A 24,974-nucleotide genomic window follows, 5' to 3' on the forward strand; every position below is an offset into this window, starting at 1 on the left:
CACAGAAGTGAATATTAGTTTATTATTTAATAAATAGTCATGAAAAAATCATAGTTGCAATACCTACTCTGGCCACCATCCTATACAGTGCACCTTTAAGATTGAGAGAACAGCAGTGTATTTTTAGTAGAATGTGACAGTTGAAAAGGAAGTGGTTTATCACATGTGTTCCAAAATAGGTTGGGAAACTGTCACCACTATCAAGCTAAGAAGATCCAACTACTGCTAACATTAAGGGGTTCATGTCACTATATCAGAGTCAGTACAGCAGTATTGAAATTGTGAAGATTAATCTGATATTCTTGGAATTTCATTGTCCTCTTGTAGCATATATTATTAATTGTCTGTGATATTTGAACACTGAACACAAAACGTCAACATTTCAGTTGAGGTTAAACCACAAAAATATTTGTATTTATAAATCAATTTCAGATCCAAAACAGTTCAGAAATCCAAATAATAAAAAAATGAATCATCCAGTTTGAGTATCAGACAAACATCAATGTGGTATGCAACTTGTTACATGCTCCAAGAAACACAAAGGCAACTAGGACGATAGATTTACCAAATTGTATTTTAGACTGAATTAAAAGTATTGGGAGTGGGAGATATTGTGGAAAGTATGCATCTGACATAGAACATTAAGGGCCCGTCTTCGCCATTTATAGAAATGATAATGACCTTAATGTGTTTGCACTTAGCTTTCAAAACATCTTCAGGTGACATAACACTTGAAAAGAAAGGGGAAGACTGGCAAAGCCAAAGACACTGCACACACTTTGATTTTACACACATTATTTACCGGATAAAATTCATGCTCACCATGAAGCAATTTGACTTCAACATTTTAAAATTTATTATAACATTTATAAATAACTATATTGTGGTTTTGCAGTTTACTGACTGTTAACCACCTGATATAAATCCAGACATAAATAGTTAAAATGTTTTCTCCCGAAGGGAAAAAGGCAACATTTACAAATAATTCACATATTGCTGAATTGCAGAGCTTGTCGATTTTGTCCAACACAACGTAAGGATATGTATGAGAGGTACAGCCATAATATGTTAAAATGTATTTTTTTAACAACCACATACATGTATCCCTTTCTCTCAAACAAACAGAGAGAACTGATCCACCGCAGAGGCAAGATTGAGTAGTGTTGTGAAGAGCGTAACATGGCAGTGGGTAAGACTAGACTACATCTCTACTAGAAGTGCACTGAGGAACAGAGAATTTCATTTCAACTTTCATTTCAACATCCCATGATCAGAAAGGCATTATGACACGGTCAGCAGTAAGGAGTTATAGCTGACCATGCAGACGCTGTACATAGACCAGTGTTTTAATATCCACCTCTTCCTTCATGAAAACAAGCCACTGCTGCTTTGCAATGGCAACAAGATAACACTGAAAATTAAACCTGTGGTGATGGGCAACCTGGATAATTAGTTGCAATGCAGTGCCATCATTCCACAATGATCTGGTTTTACCTGGCTAATTCCACCAGGAGATCATTCATTCATTCATTCATTCCTGGTTTTACAGGAGAATCTGATTGATCAGAAATGCTTTAGAGACCAACCAATACACATTGCTGGGCTTGAGTTATGATGATTAGGATGAAAGGAGAGCAGCTGTTGTCCTTATGTTGCTGTGGCGTGGTCATTGATGGGCAGGTACAGTCTGCAGGGCATCTTCTGTGGTGCGGTGGACATTTACATTCTGACGAGAGAAACAAGAACACAAAAGCTCTGCTGAGTACATGGCATTTACATCCATCTCCACAGCTTTCAGAAAACACCACAACAGAATGACAGACATCACATGCCCGTAATATCTGCAGTATGCTTCAGATACATCCACACGCTAACCACATCCAAGTACTATATACAGCAGCATGTGGATATGTCTTTAAAAATATCACATCAGATCCCTCCCACACTTCCTCATTAAGCACACAAGAACACACCATAAGCAGGAGGTGCAAAGACAACCTAAGGCAACATAATATGAATTCCTGACCCTTTGGCGGCATAGCTGACAGTCTTCAACATGACAGTAAGGCAAGTCTTTACAGGTACGCTGTCATGGGATCTTAGGTAAATTAGGGAGCCATATTGCCCTGTCCAAGCAGATATTGATTGTAAATATATTCAGAGAACTTGCCCGTTTTGTTAATAATAAACCCTGATAGTGTTGGGATATGCTTTCATTATATATACATACGTTTCCCTTTTCAACTATTCTATGTTGGCGTGAAGGAGAGAGTGATTATAAAATAGATTTGACGCAGAAATAGATGTCAAACATGAAATTCAGTGGAGTTGGTAAAAACAATTCAGTAATTCCTTGAGTGGTGTTATTGTTTTATTAACTTATCCACGTAAACATTTTAAAAAATAGTTTAGAATTTCAAATTCACATTTCCAAAGTTTCAAGAGACCCATGGATACTTCTCAGCCTGTGGGACATAACAATGATTGGAATGTTAAGGCATTTGTTAAACCCACAGGGTTTTCAGCATTTTTCCTTTAAAGACACATTATTACTGGTCATTAATAAAATTAATTTCTTCATAGAATACAGAGCTAATTCACAATAAAAACGGATTCAGCTTTGAAATAAGTGTGCAAACTTTTCTTAGCAGCTTCACTGTGGCAACACACAAATATTTGCACGTAAACATTTGCTGAAAGACACAGACACAACAGACACAGCAGAAGCACAAATAGTTTCTTAAGACCAAAATGCATTTTCTCTCATAATACTAAAACATTAATTATTCAAAATGAGATGACATCATGGACTTTCACAGTGAGTAAAATCATTATTATAAAAAAATGCAAGTCTAAAGCTTCAGAGATCAGAATAGTGACCCTGGATAAGGGTTTCATATTCATCTTGTAGTGGCATAAATATTGTTCTTCAGGTGCTGGTCATGTCTTCAAGAAGATCAACAGGATGAATTAAAAACAGAATAAAAAGAAGAAGAAAAAAACACGAAAAAACCCAAAACAAAAAACATGTTAATAAAAACCAAGTTCCACTAGACTTATTATAGTGATTAAACTCTTGTAATGAACAAATAAAATGACACCAACAAAAAAGACAGACGGTAAAATCAAATCAAAGTTCCCTGGTCTCAGGATAATGACCATAGTTTGAGTGTGGCGTCAGAGTGGCCTGGAGGTTTTTGCCTGTATAAGAGCTGTGGCTGGGACTGAGGGAGTATGGGGGTGGTGAAGGGTACTGAAGGGTGGTGATGGAGTAGAGATGTGAGGGACAGGCGTGAGTCAGTTCAGAAGGGGCAGGAGGGAGACAGTGGACTGTTGTAGGTAGGATGGAGTGGGGTGGTCAGTGTGTGAGAGAGAGAGAGAGCAGGCGTGGGCCAATAGGGGCGGCAAGGAGACAAAAGGGCTGTGCTGGGATGGGGTGTTCAGAGTGTGCGTTTGTGGTGTCTGTGCTTGTGCGTGTGCAACGGGGGAAATGGGAGAAGGAGGAGGAGGAGGAATCGGGGTCACTGATGGGCTGGCACTGTGAGCAGAGCCTCCTCTGGCATCCGAGAGACTTCTACATTCTGTTCAGATAACACACAAGGGTTGCAGAGGGTCAAACATCAACAAGCAGTGTCTCCTGTACGCAAGACGAGAAGAGAAGAGAAGAGAAGAGAAGCCCACCACCAGCAAACAATTGGATTGATCAATTGGATTGAACCCCTCATCTGTCATATCACAAGTCAATGCAATGGACCAGAAACACACTTAATGCATGTCATGTCATTGTCAAAGGCACGTTTGTATGTTTAAAAGTGCACTTAACACTATCTACAGTAACAAAGGGGTGCATGTACTATTTGTGCAAGGCCAACAGTAGTAGCAGCCAACTCTGCTACAAGCGGAATACAGCAAGAAATCTGTGGGGGCGCCAACGTGTTGAAGAGGGCTCTTGTTGACGTTATGAGTATGCCTCTTGACAGCACTGGGCAGGCCAGCCATCAGGGCAGCATCAGCGCTCTCTCTCCTCTCTCAGGCTACAGCAGAGCTCTAAGGAGGGAGGGAGCGAGGTGGCCGAGAGCACTGGGTATCCGTGACATGCTCCAGGCGCTGAGTGGTACTGCTGCAGTGTAGACGCAAACAGGCCATTCTTCGACTAACTTCATTTCAGACAGGATAGGAGCAAGTAGGAGAGAGATGGGGGGAGGGATCAAGAAATCGATCTCAAGCCAGATTCCTACTTGGATGTCTGCCTCATGCCGAGGGGAGATGGTGTAGGGAAAATATTGTCTGTTATGAACTGGTGGTGAAGTCCAATAAATGAGTTTTAAATCCTCACTTGGGTGTCTGGGTATATGGCCACCATAGCCAACTAAGCCACAATGCCCACATACACAGGCAATTATTTCGGGCCTCCCAGGGCAACAATATACACATCTTGCAGTAAAACACTATGTGGCAATTTCCCTGTTTGCCAGCTCCTGGCCTTGGCCTTTGCTTTAAACCTGTGGTGGTGCGGGACCTTCAAGCATTTGCCCATATGGCCTTTTCATGCGCTGGCTCTCTTGCTCCACATCAAGCATGGGGTGGGTGGAAGGTTTTGCCTGTTTTACATGCGTGTTTGTTTGTGTAATCACATACTACAGTGCCACCACACACATTCACTGCAATCAAAGCCACAGGTTCTCCTTCATTTAGAATACTGACACTCACAATCAACCCTCTAATGACACTCAGTGTTACAGGTAACCTTGGGCCAATTAGGAAACCTTGCAGGACTTAAAGCGATACATTTTTTCTTGCTCCCATCATAGGCTTGGAAGGGAAGGTCTGAAGATGCGTTTCTGCTGGGGGGTGGGGGTTACTATGGTATCTGCAGGGGGGTGAAGGTTACTATGGTATCTGCAATCACCGCTAATCCATACACCTGCTTAGTTCATAGAGCCGACACTCTTATTCACATTCTGATTAACACTTCGTCTTGGCTGGATTTTGGCAAGACTAACGGGTCAATCTATTCATGGGTTCTAAATTTTGTTTATAACCTGACTGCGCAAACCTAGCTGTGCTTAACTCAACCTCTGATTGTTGGAAACCGCTGTCGGTCAAAAAATAAACTCACATGGTTAGCTGCCCGTGTCTTGCCCCTCCTCAGAACATTGTGTTGATAAACACTGAGAACCCATGTATATGCATGAAATCACACACTTTCAGTCCTGACTGGCATGGATTTTAAACTTGGTATGCTTTTTTTTTGTGAAAATGTAAAACCCTGCAACTGCATTTGCATGAATCTGGAACCAACATTAAGGGGGAAACAGATGAAGAAAGTCGGAATTAGCTGAACATTATAACACCATGCATTGTACACCGTGACATAAAAAGGCACGTTCAGGCAGACGGAAAACTGTGCCGGTGCCGTTCTCACACCTAATATCGAACCGACTGATGTGTTCACAATAAAAATCTCAGCGTTCCAAACTGAGAACCGAAACCGAAAAATGTTTTGGTTTTTTTTCCCTCTGCGATCCGTGACGACAACATAGTCGTCAGCAGGTTCATTTAGGTAAAGAACGCAACACAATGAACACTTTGCAAGTAAGCACTTCGGTTCTGAACATAACTGGTGTGTGAACGGGCACCAGCACTGTTCCAGTCAGCCTGAAAAGAGTAAATGATGAATAAAAGGGAGAGAGAGAGTGAAATACTACTACAATACAATACAATACTACTACAATACAATACAATACAATACACATGTATTTATATAATGCAATATCACAACTATGAAGCTGACCCAAAGCGCTTTAAAAATACACATACACTTACACACACACACACATTCCCACACCAGCTCTGGGGGCTGCCGTACGCCGCCAATTGTCCGGGGATCACATGAGAAAGTGCCCTCACACACACACACACACACACACACACACACACACACACACACACACACACACACACACACACACACACACACACAATACAACATGTTTTATACACTACCTCTGGTTTGTTTCGGTGGGTGTTCACTGCATCCACATTCAAGTGGATGGACTCCACTTTACAGCCTGTGGAGGGCAGAATGGAGGCAGAAAAGTAGTTAGGATCTACAATGGGTGAACAGTGGTGACATTTCTTATGACATGGTATATGCAGACGTGGAAAGCAAGACGTATCTTACCATAGGCCACAGGGGTGAGCTTCAGCACTGTATGCAAGGAACACTTCAAGTAAGGCAGCTCCTCTGATTGAACACACAAACACACACTTTATATTAGCAATAGCACATCTATTAATACATGGCATCATGGTAATCATATTCATGCATTCAACTTAATTAATAAGCTTCAAATGAGTAGTTCCAGTCTTCTTCTGATTTGGCAAGATCATCACCTTAACAACAACTGAAAGGCCAGTCCCCATCACATGCATTACACACAATGACAGTCATCCTTTTTTCCCTCAATAATAAAATCAGTTGCATACAAGGGCACAGGCACTTTCAAAAGCACATACAGAAATATATCAATCAGTGTGCAAGGAACAGGTGAACAGGAAATTTGGAAAGAACTGTGCAGGAATGTTGTCAGTTCAGAGCAACTGAAGACAAAACTTGTGCTCTTGTCAAGAAAGAAAATCATCTACAGATTTGTGGAAACCAAATAAAAGCCATATGTGTCATGGCCTAATGGTCAGTCAGCCGGTCTTCAAATCACACGGTTTCAGATTTGAATCACATATCATCCATGACTTCAGTGCACTTGTCTTTTAAGCTAACCCTACAGTGCTCCAGCCAGGGACTTTAACCCCTGCACAATACCCCAGTTACGGTGCATTGCCATGGTTAAAAGCGCCAATTAAGTGTAATGTCTTGCCAGTGACCAAAGAGGTGAAAATAATCTTCTTGCAAGCCAGATGCATTCTCAGTCTCATCAGAGAATAAACCGAAGGCATTGGGTGGGGTGATTTTTGGTCCATGGGCATGTAATCCAAGGTTAGATAAAATACCTTTTCTTGACTATGGAAGTCTTTGAAATTGCCAACACATAGCGACTGGGGGCTTCTTCAAAGTCCTTTTTGGACAGATATAGATTAAGGACATATGGGTTATAGATATAGATCAGTGTTTCTCAAACTTTTTCAGACCGAGGACCACTTTGCCCCCCCCCCAAAAAATGTTCAGGGACCACAACTAAATTGACAGTTGACGGGTGCTAAATTGACACAGCTGATCTGCATGATTATCTGCAACATTAGCAATGTTTAGCTTTGTAATTATGCTACAAATATAGCCTACTCCTACCTTGCCTTGTAAAAGTAGAAATCCCCTCACGGACCACTTGAAATCTGTTGCGGACCACCAGTGGTCCCTGGACCACACTTTGAGAATCACTGATATAGATTAAGGACATTTAACTTCATAGAGTGCCTTGGTATAGAAACCGTTCTTTTTCTTTTCCCCTAATTTTGGTTAAAAGAACCTTTTTAGCTGTGACTAACAGCCATACAGCCACAGATGCCGCTTGGCTCACCTGCGCTCTTGTCCAGGAAGTAGGCCAGCAGGCAGCGCATGACGGCCTGGTGGCAGATGACCAGCACGTTCTCCTGGCGCTCCAGCTCCATGATCACCGGCTCCAGACGCTGCACCAGGTCCTCATACGACTACAGGAGAGGAGCGATGGAGGACGACTCATGGTTAGATCGTTTGTTAGAAAAACAGACAGACAGAAAGACAGACCAATTGATAGAACATTGGATTTAGGCCAGCGATATGCTTGCTGTGAGCCTTCATTTCCATCAGAAGCATAAAACCAATTTGCATAATAGCAATCCAGAAACTGGATACAGACTTGAAGGGGGAAAAAAAAGATGGACTTCCTGGACAAGGAGCAAACGATACTGCTCCTTCATATGCACACTCCTTTATCAAAGTGCAACAGGGAATTATGATGGTATAAATCTTTGTAATTTCGGACAAGCTCAATGAAGTTGCCGCCATCGTTGTTTTCACCGGAAACACTTGCGTGGAACTGTGCAGTCTTTTTTACGACCGCCCCCAGCGATTTTGACAATGTTGCATCGAACGCACGCGTCTGCGTGCAATACCAAACACGCGCAAAATTGAAATGAAATACACATGGCAATGTGTTCGTGCACGAAACATGCCCGTGTATCCGCATATACTGCTGCAAGAGTATCGAGGGCCTTCTAGGTAGAGTTGTAGAGAGGAAGACGAAGGGGAGGACCAGAGGGAGAGAGAGAGGTGAAACAGAGGGAGAGTGGGGGAAAAATGGTGATTGAATTAACATTGACAAACAATGGCCCCCTCTCACATTAGACAACCATGTGTGTTATTACCGGTAAGCATAGCACTGGCAGCCCAAGTAAACTACTACTTGAACATCCTCTCCCCCAAGAACAGAACAGAACGGCCTTTCTGTACTGGTAACAAAAAAGGTTAATGGTCACTTGGAGAGGGGGGGAAACACTTCCAGGGTGACTAATGTGTACTTGTCCAGGGGACGTGGTGGCTCTCAGCTACCAGCAACGACGACGCACTTCCAGGGTGACTAATGTGTGCTTGTCCAGGGGACGTGGTGGCTCTCAGCTACCCGTAATGATGGCTGAAGCATGTGGCATTGACGGCACCAGGGAGAGAGGGTAATAGAGTGAGAGAGACTAGGAGTGCATCTTAATATGCGACCTTGCCTCCTCCACTCGCTTCTCGTCATGATGACATCACTGACAACAGCATTATATTTCAATATCTTGCAAAAGCTCAATTGTAGAGTATTTTTCTCATTTGCAATTGGGATGGTGAATGAAAAACAGTCCCTCAAAAGTTGTTGTGGCTAGGCTGACAGCTGGGAAACTTTATCGTTTTCTCCACGGAGGAGGGGCCAGGAGGCGGGACGAGGAGACAAGCGCAAGTGGAGGAGGCAAGATCGCATATTAAGACGCACTCATTGTTGCTCAAGCCATGGAGTCAACAGCAGGGCACTGCAGAATAGGAAAACCATGATCTGTCTGCAGCCTGACACAGTGATTGTTGTTTGATAGACCATGGCAAATGTAGCCATGTGCCAAAAGTGCAGGCAGGGCATTTTTTTACAGATGACTTGATGTACATCCATGCAAACTGTGTAACAGATTAATTGTGTATATGCACACAGTGTATATGTACATACTTTTGCCAGGACTTGTGTGTGTGTGTGTGTGTGTGTATTTGTGAATGCATTTGTTGGTTTGCAAGATAACTCACCAACGCATGTGCATATCATTCTGAAAATGTGGCAGTGTGTTCTTGTCATGCTGCATGGCTCATGCATTATGGCTCAAGCTGATTCAATTTTGGCATTGAGCTGGTATGGTGTAGGTCTGTGCTGTTCTTAATTCTACAAATACATCAATGCTCAAACATGCAACTTCTGATCATGGCTTAGATTTTGGTGCTTTCCACCACAATGTATGCCATTGTATTGTTGCATATACGTTTTTTCATTTTTTTTTTCATTTTTGTAACTTAATCTCAGCTCAAACTACACAACTTCAAAATTGTATCCGATCGGGTTGTGTTGCACACGTTGATAGGGAATCGGAGCAGATTACGATCGCCTCCAATCATTAATGTGCACACAGTGCTCAACGTTCTATTTCGAGTTGGACATATCAAACATGTAGTTTGACATCTATGATTTACAATCAGGCACTCTCTCTTTAAACAGTGAAATTCTGATTAACATAAAGGAAACCAGGCCAGCAATCGCTTGAAATGATCCTGGGAGGGAACATCCAACCGATTCTTGTAAGGGGGGAAGAAGACTCGGACTGATGGTTTTACTGGTTTGCGTCCTTCTTTAGAGCTTGTTAGTGGACACATAGTAAAAAGACTGACCTCTCCTTTAGGGTAGCGGTATCTGTATTTGTCTTGGTCCCGCAAGGCAAACTCCAGGGGATAGTGCTCCTGGATCTCCTCGTACATCATCTCCTCACACACACCCTGCAATCAAATCACACATCACATTATCTTACCGGCTTAAAGGGCAACTCCTGCCAATTTCAATGTGCTGTTGCTCACAATACCCTTGACTTGTCAGTGACGCCGCAGTTTTTGGCCCATCCCTTTCCGAGATATGAGCTATTCTAATGGGGGCAACTTTTGTTTGCATTTTTTTTTTTTTTTAATGAAGAGGCCTACTCCAAATATTTTCCCAAAAGGCATCGCTGTTTGCTAGCTGTCTGCTGATGTTGCATCCTTTTTTGCAACCTTTTGGATGTTTTTGGGAATAAATAAAAATGTTTTTTTGAAATGTAAAAAAAGTTGCCCCCATTAGAATAGCTCATATCTTGGAAAGGGCTGAACCCAAAAAATGCGGCGTCACGGGGTACTGACAAGTCAAGGGTAGCGTGAGCAATACAACAGCTCATTGAAATTGGCAGGAGTTACCCTTTAATGTCATTGACCTTCTTTCATCATCCCCATACTCTTATGGCTACTACTAATGGCGCACCTAAGTCACGCCCTCTACTTCCTGACCATGGGGCAATAAGTTGCAAAAAAAAATTGAATGAAAGTGAACGAGGCGAGACGTGGTGGACTTGTGGTGCATAGGTGGAGATCCAAGGTTTGGAATGGCGTCGTAAAACCACTCATTTCAAATCCAGTCATTACTTTTGGACTCTCCATTCCCCATGAGGCGACAGGAAGGGGTGGAAACTTAGGTAACCCATATGCTCAACAATGGTACTCTTAAACAACCAAAATTTTTTGAATTTTTAAGTTTACTTGCTTTATTGTCGTCTCCTCTCTGCTACTAGAAGCAGGGTTATTTCACTCACTCGAGACACAAGGTCTGACGAGAACCTCCTTCTTTCACACATTATGTCTTTTTTCAGAGTGCCTTGCTTTTTGATCTTTTCTCTTTGGTTCCACCCAGCTTGTCTTGTACCTCCACATCTAGAACGTAGCAATACTCCTCTGCATCTTGTCTCTCTCTGTAGTGCAAAAAATAGTACCCTCTCTTTCTTTCGCTCAATAAGGAAATGCCATCTTACTGCATCGATCTCGTTGAGGGCCTTCCACTGCTCGTAGGGGACACTGAGGGCCTCTGCAGTCTGGATGGTTCTCTTCATCTGGCTGGTCCACACCTTCAGGTCGCTGATCTTCTGCTCCTTGATGAACTGGCCCAGCGTCTTCGCAAACTGGTCAAGAGGGTAGAACAAAGAACAAAGTATGCCCAATTAACTTCACCCTATCCAGACTGGGGGGGGGGCTAAAATTGCCCGCACCAACTTTGATGTCGTATAATTCCTAACGACTTAAGTTATGACTACGAAACTTTGTGACTTTTCCTAGTTGGCTACAGTTAGGTACCGAAAGATTAGGTTTATCATTTTTGCCGTTGCCATGGCAACGGCTTTCTGACAGGTGTGTCTGACCAAAAATCACTTTACCATATCTATGACTCCATATATTTTCATATTTTTTTGTTATTTCCATTAGCATCAGACAACGTTGTGAGCATTTAAGTGGTTTGAAGCATAAAATCATTAAAATGTAAGTAAATTACCTAAATTTGTTGGAAAATTCATTATGCAAGATTTTGGGCATAATAAGATAATTATGTCATAATGACGTCATAATAATAGATAATCACACAAAAATGATGTCATTCATAGATGTCCATATGTAGATCATCTCCCCCAAGTTTCGTAGTCATACTGTATTCCGTTCATGTTTTTTTTTACTTGGTGGAGCCCAGAAGGGTGAAAAAAATAAAATAAAAGGTGCAAACGTTTCAGCTTTTTCTTTCACCCTTCTGGGCTCCACCAAGTAAAAAAAAACACTCTGAAAAAACACTCTGTTTGAGTGGTCATTCTGTGTGCGAGTCACCCCTGCAAACAGTTTATGTCTACTTGACCATCGCACCAGAGCTAAAAGGACGTGTGTCAAGAGCGCAACTCATTTTTTGCTGAACTCAGTAATTAGAATAGACATTACAGGCAGTATTACGCCTACCTCCTTTCCCCTGAGGGACAAGCCCGAGTCTCCGCCGATGCGGCCCTTGATGTTGAGGTCGCTCTCGCCGTGCCGGCACAGGTAGATGGAGCGCGGCGTGATGTGGATGTTCATCAGGTAGTAGACGATGCGGCTCTGGATGTGGTCCTGCACGCGGTTCACCAGGTACCGCCGGCCCACGTCGATGATCTTGATGTACGACAGCTGCCTGCGTGGGGGAGGACATGTCACAGGGAGTTCAAAGGGTATTCTCACACAACACATACATTCAGTATGTGAGAGAAGTGAGTACACCCCTCACGTCTCTGGAGAGTTGTACCTGTAAGTATATCTTTTCATGGGACAACATTTAAGAAATTTCACTTCGACACAATGAACAGTAGCCAGGGTACAACTTGCATAGCCGCTTCAATTTAGTGTTCGCACAAAATAATTTGAAATACAGCCATTAATGTCTCAAAATGTACCTCACAAAAAGGTGAGAGCACCCCATGTTAAAATCCCATAGAGAGGATCATGATCTGCTTCAGCAGTCACAGTACATGTTGACATTCCTGTTTCTTTTGGTGAAATTCAGCTTTCCTATGTTGACAGCTTTCATGTCTCTACTCTGTCTCATCTGAATATGCTCCTGTGAGGTTTTTTTCCCATCTGCACATGTTAATCATTTCCTGTGACGCACCAAATTGTGAAGTGTAGGAGAGCTGAGGAGACCTTTCTCCTCTGAAATTTCTTTAAATGTTTTCCCATAAAAAGATATATTTACAAATCTGCAGAAATGTGAGGGGTGTACTTTTTTCTGTATCTATCTATGTATTTACATATGTAGAGTATAACTAACTAAATAAATACTTTGCTACAACAGGCCTGGCATTGATTTATATTTAATGTGGCAATGGTACACCACCTGCTGTTGCTAACTTCATTACTTTCTTTATTGGTGTTCCTATCTTGGCCCAGTGTGCAAATATGTGGATGGTTTAGTACATTCTTAGAAAAACAGGCACGCTAATTTGGCCAAACCCAGTTCACTCTCAAACAATAAAACAGGCGAGAATAGAGGGGTAGACATACAAAAACACACCCAAAGACTTTGCATTAGAGCAGAGCAGCTCATTACTAAGTTCATTCACAAATCTACCTCCACAGTAAAGACCGCCTTTAAGCCATGCTCGAACTTTAACCTCAATCTTATGATATCACCACAGTAGCTTTTAAATGTCTCAGAGACATTGCGACATTTAACGATGATACAGTGACCCAAAGGGGGAACAAATCTTGATGGAGATCACAAATGGGCTGATAGGGTGTGTCCAGCACCAGGTCAATATTGAAAGTGCCAACTAGAGCAACTTACAGCAGTACAGTCACTTTTTTTAAACAGTCTACGTGGCAGAGGAATGAACTTGATATTTAAAACTGATGCCTTATGCAATTGAACTCACCTGTCCAGCACCTCATCCAGGGTTTGGTAAGAGTTCTCGTAACATTTAATTCTCTTCATGAAGTCGTTCACCGCCTCGTCTGTGTCGCAGTGGGTGTAGTCTGGGCTGCCCAACTTCACTTGCTGTGGATTAGTTTAACAAAAAATAAACAAAAAAACAAGTCAAGTCAGTGAAATTGACAGGACACCTCCAGCAGGAATAAGCCAAATGAAACTATGTCATGTAGCTGAAAAGGCGGCACTCCTTAGTTTATTCACAAAAGATTTACTGCCCCGTGTCCAGTTAACACAGACACATTTCGCCATTAAGCCGTACACAGGGTCACCAAGTGCCACACACTGAGGACGGCTTAATGCTGAAACGTGACATGATGCAATAAATCTTGAAAGTAAGAGCATAAGCTAGAGTGTGCCTTTCTTCAGCTTCATCCATTTGCCCATAGTTGACACGCAACCAAAGAGAACTACAGCCTTCCTAAGTCCAAGAGAGTCTACCGTCGTAACCAATGAAGACGTCTTACCACAATGTTTTCGGCGATAACGGCAGGGTCTTCACAGACAGACTCCACAAAGAACACCTACCACACACACACAGAGAGAGAGAGAGAGAGAGAGAGAGAGAGAGAGAGAGAGAGAGAGAGAGAGAGAGAGAGAGAGAGAGAGAGAGACTGGATGAGGTCTGGGACATAGGATTCAATCTCTTAGGTGTTGAAAAGACTTCAACAGGGGAAACGTTGTACCTTGAAGCCATTCTGCTCAGCGAATATCGTGATGGTCTCCCTCCTCTCCCTGGTTGTATTTGTGGCGTCGAACACCTGCATTTGAGAGAGATCAAATCAAGGATCAAAGTCACTGGAACAAATTAAAGAAAGGGACAAAAAAAGAATGAGCTTCCACGTAGATACTTACAGCAACTTGACCCCCCTCGTCTGTCAGGTACTGCCGGACATCGTTTAATGCAGTTGATGCACATTGTCTGCAATTCACAATATATTGGCACATTTAGCTGTTTAATGTGTGGCTGTGATATGCCAACTAATTTAGTAAATGTGGATATAGAATTAAAGCATCATGCACTACTTAGTTAAAAAAACACGTAGGAATGACTGTAAATACGACTGAATGATTTCCACAACACGTCATGAAGATGCAGCAAGACACATCTTGGGTTAAAGGGGTATGCCACTATTTTGGGGCTTAATACAGTTAAAATCGTTGGCTGGGGTTTATAAAGGTGGTAAAGTGTCTTATTTTTCACGTAAGCCGTTGTCTCGCTTTAAGACAAGTTAAAAGAGGGAGCATGTCGCTAAGCTAGTGACAGTCAATGGATCCGTGTAGCATGCTACAAAGCTACACGGATCCATTGACTTTCACTAGCTTAGCGACATATTCCTTCTTTTAACTTGTCTTAAAGCAAGACAACGGTTAACGTGAAAAATAAGACACTTTACCACCTTTATAAACCCCAGCCAACGATTTTAACTGTATTAAGCCCCAAAATGGTGGCATACCCCTTTAACTCTCCCATTACTCCTCCACTTACTGCCTGATCTTCAGGCCTTCTTCATTGTCCGGGCTGAAGAACTCAAAGGACTTGTAGATTTTCACACAATCGCGTCTGTACTGCCCAACATTGAACTCTTGAGGAGGGGGAGAAGGAGGAGGAGACAAACAAGAGGAGACGAAAGCACAACTTCCGTTAACCATCTTTACGATCAGCCCTGAGTGCTAAATTACTGTCAGATGATCTCCAAGCACCCTCAACTAGGGGAGGGAGGGAGAGACATGCAAGAGGCAAAGTGAAAGGGAGCAGGAGTGTGTACCTTTGGTGGGGACGCCGATCCAGTTGAGGTAACGTGTGAGCTTCTTGGAGATGTAGGTTTTCCCCCGGGCAGGGAGACCCACGGTCACAATGAGAGTAGGGCAGTTGGTCATGCATACTACACAGCAATACAAGGGAGGGGAGGGCAACTAAGTACTCGAAAATTATTACACACACACAAAACTCACGCACACACTAAAAGAGACTGGCGTTAAACCAGCTTACCACTTTTTTGAATGCCAAACTTCAGGCATGTTACCAGAGTTGTATAAAGTAGAAGTACTACTAGCGTTGTAAACACATCTGGAAGAGTACTTCTACTTTGACTTTATACAACCCAGCATGTTACTAACCAAGAAGTTTATATGGTCTTTAAAATAAAACCATTCCTTTCTAATTATACCACTGCTCAGTCCAAGAGTTTATTCTGTCCTAAGAATGGCCTTATACCCAATTACCACATCACCCAAAGGAGGACTGTGTTGAAAAAATCAAGATGTGAGCATTCCACAGCTTTATGCAAGTCAAGTCAAAGGCTACAGCAGGCCCTCTCAAACTAGAGCTACAACCTCCCTTGCCTGCTTCACACCAGACCATATCACAGGCTACAACCCCCAGATGTGACTGGCTGTTTGTAATTGACAATGCAACAGATATCTGGCAAACAAACCCTACAGTGTCTGAAAACAATTAACTTGCCAATGTGGCCATAGACCTCCCAGCGACTTGGAGGTCTCTCCAGTAGACCTGTGTACTCACTGAACTTTCAAACACACTGTTGGGATTGTGGTCGTTTAACAACATAGCAGACTGATAAAAGGAATGCGACACAGTCAAATTAGTTCAGCGAGTTCGTGTTTAGCATAGTTCATACGCATCACTACCATTAACGCTGTTCATGTTCATCAACAACTTTGGATGGATAACAACTGCCTGATGGCGCGGCACAATAACAAAGCTTGGTCAGGCCACTTTGCCAGTCAATTCTCCACGGCCCTAGTGGGCTGAAGTCCGAAAGAATCGCAGCACTTTCCCACAAAATAGGAATATACTAACAAGTGTTAAACCGCCGAAGACAACAGATATACCATGCTTGATCTGTTAGGGCTGTTTTCTTTGGCATACAGTGGAAGATGACAACGATAGCGGACGCTGAATAAAAACTGTGTAGCATAGCCTCCAATTTACAGTAGTTAATGAACTTACAATACCGTCTTCAAAACCGAACAGACCAGTCCCTGAATCCTAAACCTGGTTCCACTCTAAATGTGAAAAACTGCTTAACAATTCCTTGGACGAGGCTTCATCCCATAGGCTACCTTGTGTAGTTTCTCACGACATAGCAGCTTGAATGATAGGGATTAATACTGAGTTGGTACTGTAAGCAAGACTAATTAATCAGCCTGATTGGCGTACAAAGCTGTAAACAGCGCACCTTCCAAAGACCATCTAAAAAATAAAGTTATTCAAATTTGATAAGAAATTGAGATCTTGCTGTAGCCTATGCTAAACTGTAAGACACTGAACCGATGAGTTGCCATGGCATACAGAGCCTACGTACCCTTTCTTTGAAAAATGTGCTTCTCTGGTAGACCATTTTTGCAAGGCATCCAAATTTTCTTCAGTGGGTTTTGTGTGAGCTCGCGGGGAGTCGACGATATGGCTGGTTTCTCGGAGCAGCCCTCACCCGGATTCATCGTGTACGACGCCGGGTTCTGTTTTTCGACGTTAAATAGTGTTGCTACTGTCCTCTGCATCAACGCTCACTGCCGCGAGGGCGGCATGACATATTATTTTAATAGGAAGCTGGGGCAGAGAATCTACCACCATGTTGCTAAAAAGCGCGGTAAGTCGAAATTCCATAAAGTACTCAAAGTATAGGATACCTATGTAGACTATAGCTAATCATTTATTCATAGGGTATTAAATTACTTAATCCATTTTACTGACATTAGCAAGACACTATCTTTGTGTAAAGAAACACCATTATGTTTCATGTTGAAATCTTTATATTAAAAACGGTTTTGAAAAGGACAATTTAACCAATACGCATCTGGCACAATCGGGACAGGAAACAGCCTGCTACATTCTAGACTGAACTAGCCAGCTAGAGTAACAAAGTGGCGAACAGCGCATGGAACACTGGCTAAAGAAAGGTTGCTACAAAAAAGATACATTGTTGCATTTACCGTAAAACACATAGACCTACAATGTGCATTTTGACCAACAGATGGCAGCATTGAGCAAGGAAAACAAATACCATCTTGCAACAGCTGAGCTGTGGGAAAGGAAATGTAGCTTTGCAGTGCACGCATATGCCAATAAGGGCATGCATTTTGGGGGTGGGGGCACTAACATAGGGGTGTTGAATGATAAATTAACATAACCTACTGATGCTGACTGAAGTTAGAAACCAAAATTAGCCAAATACATGCAAACTAATAGGCCAAATGCTTTTCTGATACCACACTCATATTCTTCTTTTGAGGTGTTGAACCCCACCCCCTTGTTAATTGATCTTGAAAAGATGGCGTAGCTACTGAGTAGCAAAATAAACTGTAGTCTACATTAGACTTATTATTTTAGTGTTTGTGGTTATAGTTGTCCAGTCATTGTTGCACCTGGCCATGCCCTTGCTGAATTGCAGGGTAATGGGAAGTGAACACATCATCCAGTTGGATAATGTGGATAATGTGAATTCAAATATGCAGACTCCCATTCTCCACTTGTCCTTGTGACCTCACCCCGCCTCCTGGTCCTGCCTACAAGTTTCCCAGCTGTCAGCCTGGGGGACTGTTTTTCATTCACCATCCAGTTTGCAAATGAGAAAATGACTTTACCATTGAGATTTTGCAAGATAATGAAATATAATGCTGTCAGTGATGTCATCACAATGTATTACTTCCTGGCACGAGGCCACAAGTGGAGGACGCAAGTCTACATATTGGAATGCACACACTGTCAGACAATGTGTGTTAAGCGAACAAAAGGCAGACTCTATTCTCTGTGGTTTAGCTATATAGGCCAGGCCTCTGAACTGATCTGATCGGTGTTGTTATTAAGAGTTGTGCAATGCCACTTGTATTGTAGGCCCTATACATGGGGTTTTCGTTTTATTTACAAACATTCATGTTGTTTGGAGGGGAAAGATGCTGAGCAGCCCACCACGTGAGCTCTTTTTTTGACCGACAGCAGTTCCCAACCATCAGGTTGAACAGTGCGCAGCCAGGGATTTACAAACGGTAAACCCATATTGTGTGATGTAGGCTAGGGCATCAGAACACAATAACTGGCTGCAGTAATAGCATGGGTCAAAACATATCATGCTGAATGAATAAAAATCTTCCCCATCATGGTATGCATGTGGGAGATGCCCCAAAGTCATTCTGGGAAAGAAATCCAAACCCTAGAAGAGCTATGGCTTCATTCGTCCTTATAGAGCAAGGGTGGTGAAGGTGGTGAAGCCATGTCTCGAGGGCCATTTGTGGCCCTTGAAGACATTTTATTTTGTAAAGGAATCTTAGAAATTCCATTTGCAATACAATTAAGCTAAATCAAGGGGACCTGGAAAAGGTGGGGTCTATTGTAAAGGTAAAGGCTACCTTTAATATAGGCCTTAAAGTGCAGGGGGAAATCCTGGGTTGTGTTCATAGTAGGCCTACGGCCCTTGAAGCAATTTGAAGTGGCCCTTCGAATGAAAAAGCTTCCCCACCCCTGTTATAGAGGGAGTAGAGATTTGCCTATTTGTATTAACATGAATCATCGAACGTAAGCCATGACTGTGCATGACTCTTTGCCTCTCCAACTACTGGGAACAAAAAAGTAGGCCGAACACACTTCTTCAGAACGGAAACTTACTGGGACATAACACACAAGTGTCAGACTCTTATCATTACAGCACGATGACAATAACCTGTTGACAATGGCCATGTGTCCTTCAAACGCAAAGTTCAGGTTTGTGTTTACAAAGATGGTGTCTAGCGGAAACACTTCTGATCATATTCACCAGCGACCTGAAACGATATCTATGCTTTCCTAATGCATTATAGCCCTGTAATAAGGTCCTGCGTAATGTCGTTAATGTTGTTAACTCACATCATTGACATAGACAGACACTCACTGATAGGCTACTGTATTATAGCAGGGAGGCATGTTGCAGACCACAGCAGCCCTAACAAACAGCTAGAGTAACTTATCGACAACAATGATTCCAATACGTCCACGCCAATGACGCGTATTACTGTACAAACCACCACGAGAGAGTCTGACAGCCGTTCCAATAGCCACAATTGGCCTTTCATTCATTTAACAGCCAATGATGTTACAAAACACGGGCTACAGCCTAGCCAACATGTTCAACACACATCGCCCATTTGCGTAAAAAGCGGAATAGGGTCTTACTACGCACATGTATAGGACTGGTTATGTTTATACCAAATGCACATATAATAAAAGCACCTCTAATTCGCTACATGCAATGAAATGATTCTTGGACAGTAAACACACAGAGCAGCAGCAGCAGCAGCGCCTACGTGACAAGTCTTGTTTACTTCTGTTTCAACTCATCGGACGTAGGCTACGGTGTAGCCAGAAACGTTTCCACAACGGCACGGCAGTCAAGGGTTTTTATAAAGCCGAACAAATAGGCAAAAGCTTTCTATACCTGCTTTGCTGTCGGTATGTTGCGTTGATTGGGAAAGGGCTGCTCCCCTCATCATCAGTGCTCCGTGATGGTGTGTAGCCTAGTGGTTGGCGGACTCCGGATTGAGTCGAATGAGTGTATGGTTAACGTAAGCAAGCATGCCGTGGCTGCGTGTATTTCAAGGTCTCGATAGCTACAATGTGCCAGTGAGGAGTGATATGCACACACACCCCCTTCGGTACGTCAGATTGGTGTTGTCAGAGCCATCTAATAACAGAGTTGCGCAAACCGGGGACCAGGAAGTCGGTTGGTGATGTGATTCGCGTAGATTAAAATGTTTCTTAACAGTAAACTTCTGTTCGTTGGAAACTAACACAGAACCATCACATACCAAACAAAGATTAAGTACAAACAAATTACATGACCTTTACCACATTTTCTGTGTTATACCGCCACCTCCTGGAACTAAGTAACTTCTAATAGAACTAAAGTCAATGGGGATTTCCATGTTAACTCTCCGTGAGGCTCCATGAGAGCCGCCATTGCTGTGGAAAGATTGGTCCATAGAGGTCTATGGGAGTGGCGTAACTCTGTTATTAGATGGCTCTGGGTGTTGTTGATGCAGCCGACGTGACAGGGATTTCACTTTGACGCAGACTTGTCCAAACCAGAGCCGTCAGGTCCAAACTGAAGAACCTGATTAACGGCGTAATGATGTTGAAATAAAGTTGAGGATGTTTCAAGTAGTGATGTGATGTGATTCAATGTGGAGTTTCAAGTAGTCAGCAATACTGTAGACTACACTACACCACCCTACCCACCCTATCCAGTCCAAGATCTAAGAGTCAAATAATAGACCGTCTGCCAAAGCCATAATTTTATGGTAAAAGGTGACAGATGAGAAAATGTCCAAGAATATAGGCCTATATATATGGGGGGAAAAGAATGATGCCATAGGTTGGCATGCGAAGCTGAAGTTCCCTCTAAACTCATCAGTCCTCCTATGCAACAACTTATTGTAATCAGGGATGTAGAAGCAAATTGTGGGCCCTATGTACAATCAGCTCCAATGGACCCCCCTCCAGCCATATATCTTCATAAATCAGACAGCGTGTGGGCCCCTGTGTACACGGGGCCCTGGTAAATCAGTCACATTTTACCCCCCTGGACGACACCACTTATTGTAATACTTAGACATTACACGGATGTCCAGGCAGTCATTACATGGGAAGCCTTTTAGGGCGCGCTGGCCACCCGAAATGTCAGGGCAGCACTTGAGGCAGCTGGGAAAGACTGTACTTTAGTTGTCATGAGAACACGCTGACACTCCCCCCCCCCTCTCTTTCCCCTCATCTCTGAACCCCACCAAATTCCTCCAGAAGGTCAGAGTGATCGGAGCTTCTCTCTCTCTCTCTCTCTCTCTCTCTCTCTCTCTCTCTCTCTCTCTCTCTCTCTCTCTCTCTCTCTCTCTCTCTCTCTCTCTCTCACACACACACACACACTCACACAAATCAGATTTGTCTGCTGCACAACCATTTTGTCACAGCTGGCGTGCATGCAACTGTAACAGCCCACTCGCATATTGGGCTTCAAGGCTGATGGTGACATTGGAAATGTTTATCTATCATTCAAGATGTGCACAAACATAGTTTATCTCTACAAAAAATAACTGTAACAAATACAAAGGTTTCTTACTTGAGCCACCCATTCCAATTCACAATAGCTTACTCAGTACAGATCATACTACTTCCCACCTGTACAAAGGCAGAGTTCAGTAACTACATATTTTGTCAAAATGGAGTTTTGACGTCTTCATAACACCTCCTTTATCTTGTAACAAAGGCTTATGGTCTAAATGGGTCCCATTGTAGAGATATTGCTAAGTTCAATTTGCTGTCACTATAATTATCCAACCTAATCCCTAAACTTTAAAGAGCTTTTTCTCAGTTTCAGTGTTGGCATAGTTAATGCACTTTGCCTTTTTATGGAAAGTTACAAAAGTGTGTGGTCAGTCTGCAGGTGCTTGATGCCATAACCAGTTTCTGAAACTTGTAATGTTGTGAAAACCCTGTCTGACCAAATGGAGCATGGCATTTCGCAGAAGTGGGGATGCATGAAAGTGTCTCACTACCGGAATATGAGGAAATAGGTGTGATTGCACGACTGAAAGAAGTGACTGAAGACACAAACTTGCAACAACATGCGGCATAACTACTTCCTCCACAGCCAACACATTAGATCAAGTATTATGAGTAAAAGGAATAATTATCGAGATTGAAGACCCTAACACTGTTTTAGTGTACAGAAAAACACATTGCAATGTGGAAATATGGACCTATTGTCATGTAAGCTTATATTCCTTTATTATAAATGTATTTCTCTCCTATTCGAATGTTGTGTGTATATAGTGGCGCATAAATGTGAATTGTATAACCCACTTATAGATGTTTTCTTGGAAAATAACTTTGTAGGCCCTGTGTTAAGTGGGGGAAAGGTGATATTAGTATGCTACATAAACATAAGATGGTGACCTTTCTCAACATAACTATCAAAGTCAGGTGGCAGTCGTCCAAATCCTTGTTCCACTCTGCCTATTTATAGTGGCACAGCAGAGCCAGTAGATAAACTGGGACCACACTTCCTGATTTCAGCTGCCAATGGAGCTAGCTTGCAACTCACAACAGATAATCAGTCACAAAGCATTTTGTCATTACTTAGTTAAGTATATAGTTTTCAGAGAGTAAGACTTCCCTTTAACACTCTAGTGGTGGAAGCTATTCTTCTTTTATCCTCTTCTGAGAACCTTATAAGCAATCCCAGTCAAGTCCCAGTCAATACTGTTCGGTCATTGTCCCTCAGTGGTAGAACAAACTCCATGAGGCAGCAAGACTAGACACATCTCTCTCAACCTTCTAGACACATCTAGACACATCTCTCTCAGACTAGACTAGAGACTAGACACATCTCTCTCAACCTTCAAGAAGCAAGTAATGACTCTTTTGTCTTTTGTGACTATTTACTGCACTAATGCTTGAGCTGGCCCAGTCCTTGGGTAGACTCTTTGGTATGGTGTGTGTGTGTGTGTGTGTGTGTGTGTGTGTGTGTGTGTGTGTGTGTGTGTGTGTGTGTGTGTGTGTGTGTGTGTGTGTGTGTGTGTGTGTGTGTGTGTGTGTGTGTGTGTGTGTGTGTGGAGCTCAGGTCATTGTCAGCGAGGAGCTTTTAATGGACCCTGATGTTCGTGCAGAAGCAACTCTACACCATGACGAAACCAGCAAAGAGATCAGCAGCAGGATGTGCAGGTACGAAATCATGCAACACCTCCATTCACAAGAACGCGCTCATTGGCTGAACTTGCGACTTAAAGGCAAAGTCGCGTACAGTGCGCTGACCATACGGTCTCTCACTCCGCGCTCCACAATCCAGGCATTCTGAAATTTGTCATTAAAGCTAGACTCCAAGTTCTCCCTACTCAATACAACCTTTCTCTATGGTACCCAATGCGCCATAAACCATCCTGCCTGTTACATACTGACGAGACTATAGAATCTACAGCGCACATCATGAATGCCTGTATTGCTTTTAAAGGCCTGTACACCGCCCGTCACAACCGCATTGTGGACATTACTGCAATAAAACAACTGTGCAAACTACACGGACCAACACATGTACACACAGACAGAAAAATCAACCCAAACTGGTTTTCCCATTTGACCACCAATGATGCTCTGGACAATGTCCTTAAAGACTGCCCTAACACCCCCGACATTGTTGTTGTGGATGAGACTCTTAAAACCATCACAGTTGTGGAAATAGGATGCTGCTTTGATGCATATATGGACCTGTGCTTTGCTGAAAAATGTGTTAAGTATCAACAAGTAATTCGTGCATTGACAGACAGTGGCTACAAAACATCCTCCATGGTGGCACTTATCTATGGTAGCCTTGGTCATGTTCATAAATTGTGTGTCAGAGGTTTGCAAATAGCTGGACTAAATAAGAAAAAAGCAAAACAGATAACCAAGTATTGTTCAATATCTGCAGTTATAGGCAGTCTGCATATTTGGATGAGGAGATGCCACTTGTACCCCTGAATAGGCTTCAGACCAGTATAACTTTTTAGCATTTATGTAGAAGACACATTATTGCTACTTTAATATTGTTTGAGACGCTGTATTGTTTCTCAATAATTATTGGTCCTCCCAAATAAAATAATCAAACTGCGTGTGTGTGTGTGTGTGTGTGTGTGTGTGTGTGTGTGTGTGTGTGTGTGTGTGTGTGTGTGTGTGTGTGTGTGTGTGTGTGTGTGTGTGTGTGTGTGTGTGTTAAATATGCACACTTTGTTTGCAAAGACGCTGGGCCAGTTCATCAAGGAGCAGAAGATCAGCGACCTGAAGGTGTGGACCAGCCAGATGAAGAGAACCATCCAGACTGCAGAGGCCCTCAGTGTCCCCTACGAGCAGTGGAAGGCCCTCAACGAGATTGATGCAGTAAGATAGCATTTCCTTATTGAGGGAAAGAAAGAGAGGGTACTATTTTTTGCACTAGAGAGAGAGAGAAGATGCAGAGGAGTGGTGTGTGTGTGTGTGTGTGTGTGTGTGTGTGTGTGTGTGTGTGTGTGTGTGTGTGTGTGTGTGTGTGTGTGTGTGTGTGTGTGTGTAAATGTGTTATAAAGTAAAAATGTGTTATAAAGTAAAGTAAATGTGTTATAAAGTAAATGTGTTATAAAGTAAAGTAAATGTGTTAAAAAAAACGAACCCTACTTGGCATCTGCACTAATTGCTCTGTATGATTGTGTACTTTATATCTGCAAGTGGTGCCGCACACTTCACTCTTCAATATACCCTGTAGATTTCCATGCCACGTTTTGGTGTTAACTCACCAGTTTAATTCTAACTCAACAGAAATAAAACCCCATTCATTTTCAATGGGGTTTCATTTCTAGTGATTTAGAATTAAACTGGTGAGTTAACACCAAAACGTGGCATGGAAATCTACAGGGTATATTGAAGAGTGAAGTGTGCGGCACCAGGTCAACAAACAAGAA

At 42.6% G+C, this 24,974-nt stretch overlaps 1 protein-coding gene across 4 annotated transcripts; it reads right to left on the reverse strand.

The window, feature by feature from the left end:
* Nucleotides 1–39: 39 nt before the first annotated feature.
* LOC134462103 (6-phosphofructo-2-kinase/fructose-2,6-bisphosphatase 4-like) lies at nucleotides 40–20,145 on the reverse strand. Of its 4 annotated transcripts, none has more exons than XM_063214977.1 (14): nucleotides 16,850–19,936; nucleotides 15,290–15,406; nucleotides 15,010–15,106; nucleotides 14,376–14,442; nucleotides 14,207–14,281; nucleotides 13,988–14,044; nucleotides 13,468–13,589; nucleotides 12,023–12,230; nucleotides 11,059–11,205; nucleotides 9,899–10,003; nucleotides 7,536–7,665; nucleotides 6,185–6,247; nucleotides 6,007–6,071; nucleotides 40–1,726 (listed from the first exon to the last, which is right to left on the reverse strand). In XM_063214977.1, exons 1-14 carry the CDS (start codon nucleotides 17,043–17,045, stop codon nucleotides 1,667–1,669), a joined length of 1,509 nt encoding a protein of 502 aa, XP_063071047.1. In that variant the 5' UTR covers nucleotides 17,046–19,936; the 3' UTR covers nucleotides 40–1,666. The 4 variants fall into 4 exon arrangements, with proteins under 4 accessions (XP_063071047.1, XP_063071049.1, XP_063071048.1 ...); XM_063214979.1 differs by lacking the exon at nucleotides 16,850–19,936 and adding an exon at nucleotides 19,952–20,145 and having other exon boundaries at nucleotides 42–1,726; XM_063214978.1 differs by lacking the exons at nucleotides 40–1,726; nucleotides 16,850–19,936 and adding exons at nucleotides 2,359–3,581; nucleotides 19,952–20,145.
* Nucleotides 20,146–24,974: the final 4,829 nt, after the last annotated feature.

The sequence above is a fragment of the Engraulis encrasicolus genome, chromosome 14 (assembly GCF_034702125.1).
Source record: "Engraulis encrasicolus isolate BLACKSEA-1 chromosome 14, IST_EnEncr_1.0, whole genome shotgun sequence".
NCBI classification, from domain to species: domain Eukaryota; kingdom Metazoa; phylum Chordata; class Actinopteri; order Clupeiformes; family Engraulidae; genus Engraulis; species Engraulis encrasicolus.

Coding starts and splice junctions, on each gene's coding strand:
- LOC134462103 (XM_063214977.1), bottom strand. CDS start 17,045: ATGCAGAGGACAGTAGCAACACTATTTAACGTCGAAAAACAGAACCCG. Junction 13,590..13,987: donor TTATCGCCGAAAACATTGTG/GTAAGACGTCTT, acceptor ACTAATCCACAG/CAAGTGAAGTTGGGCAGCCC. Junction 10,004..11,058: donor CCCTCAACGAGATCGATGCA/GTAAGATGGCAT, acceptor ATTTGATTGCAG/GGTGTGTGTGAGGAGATGAT.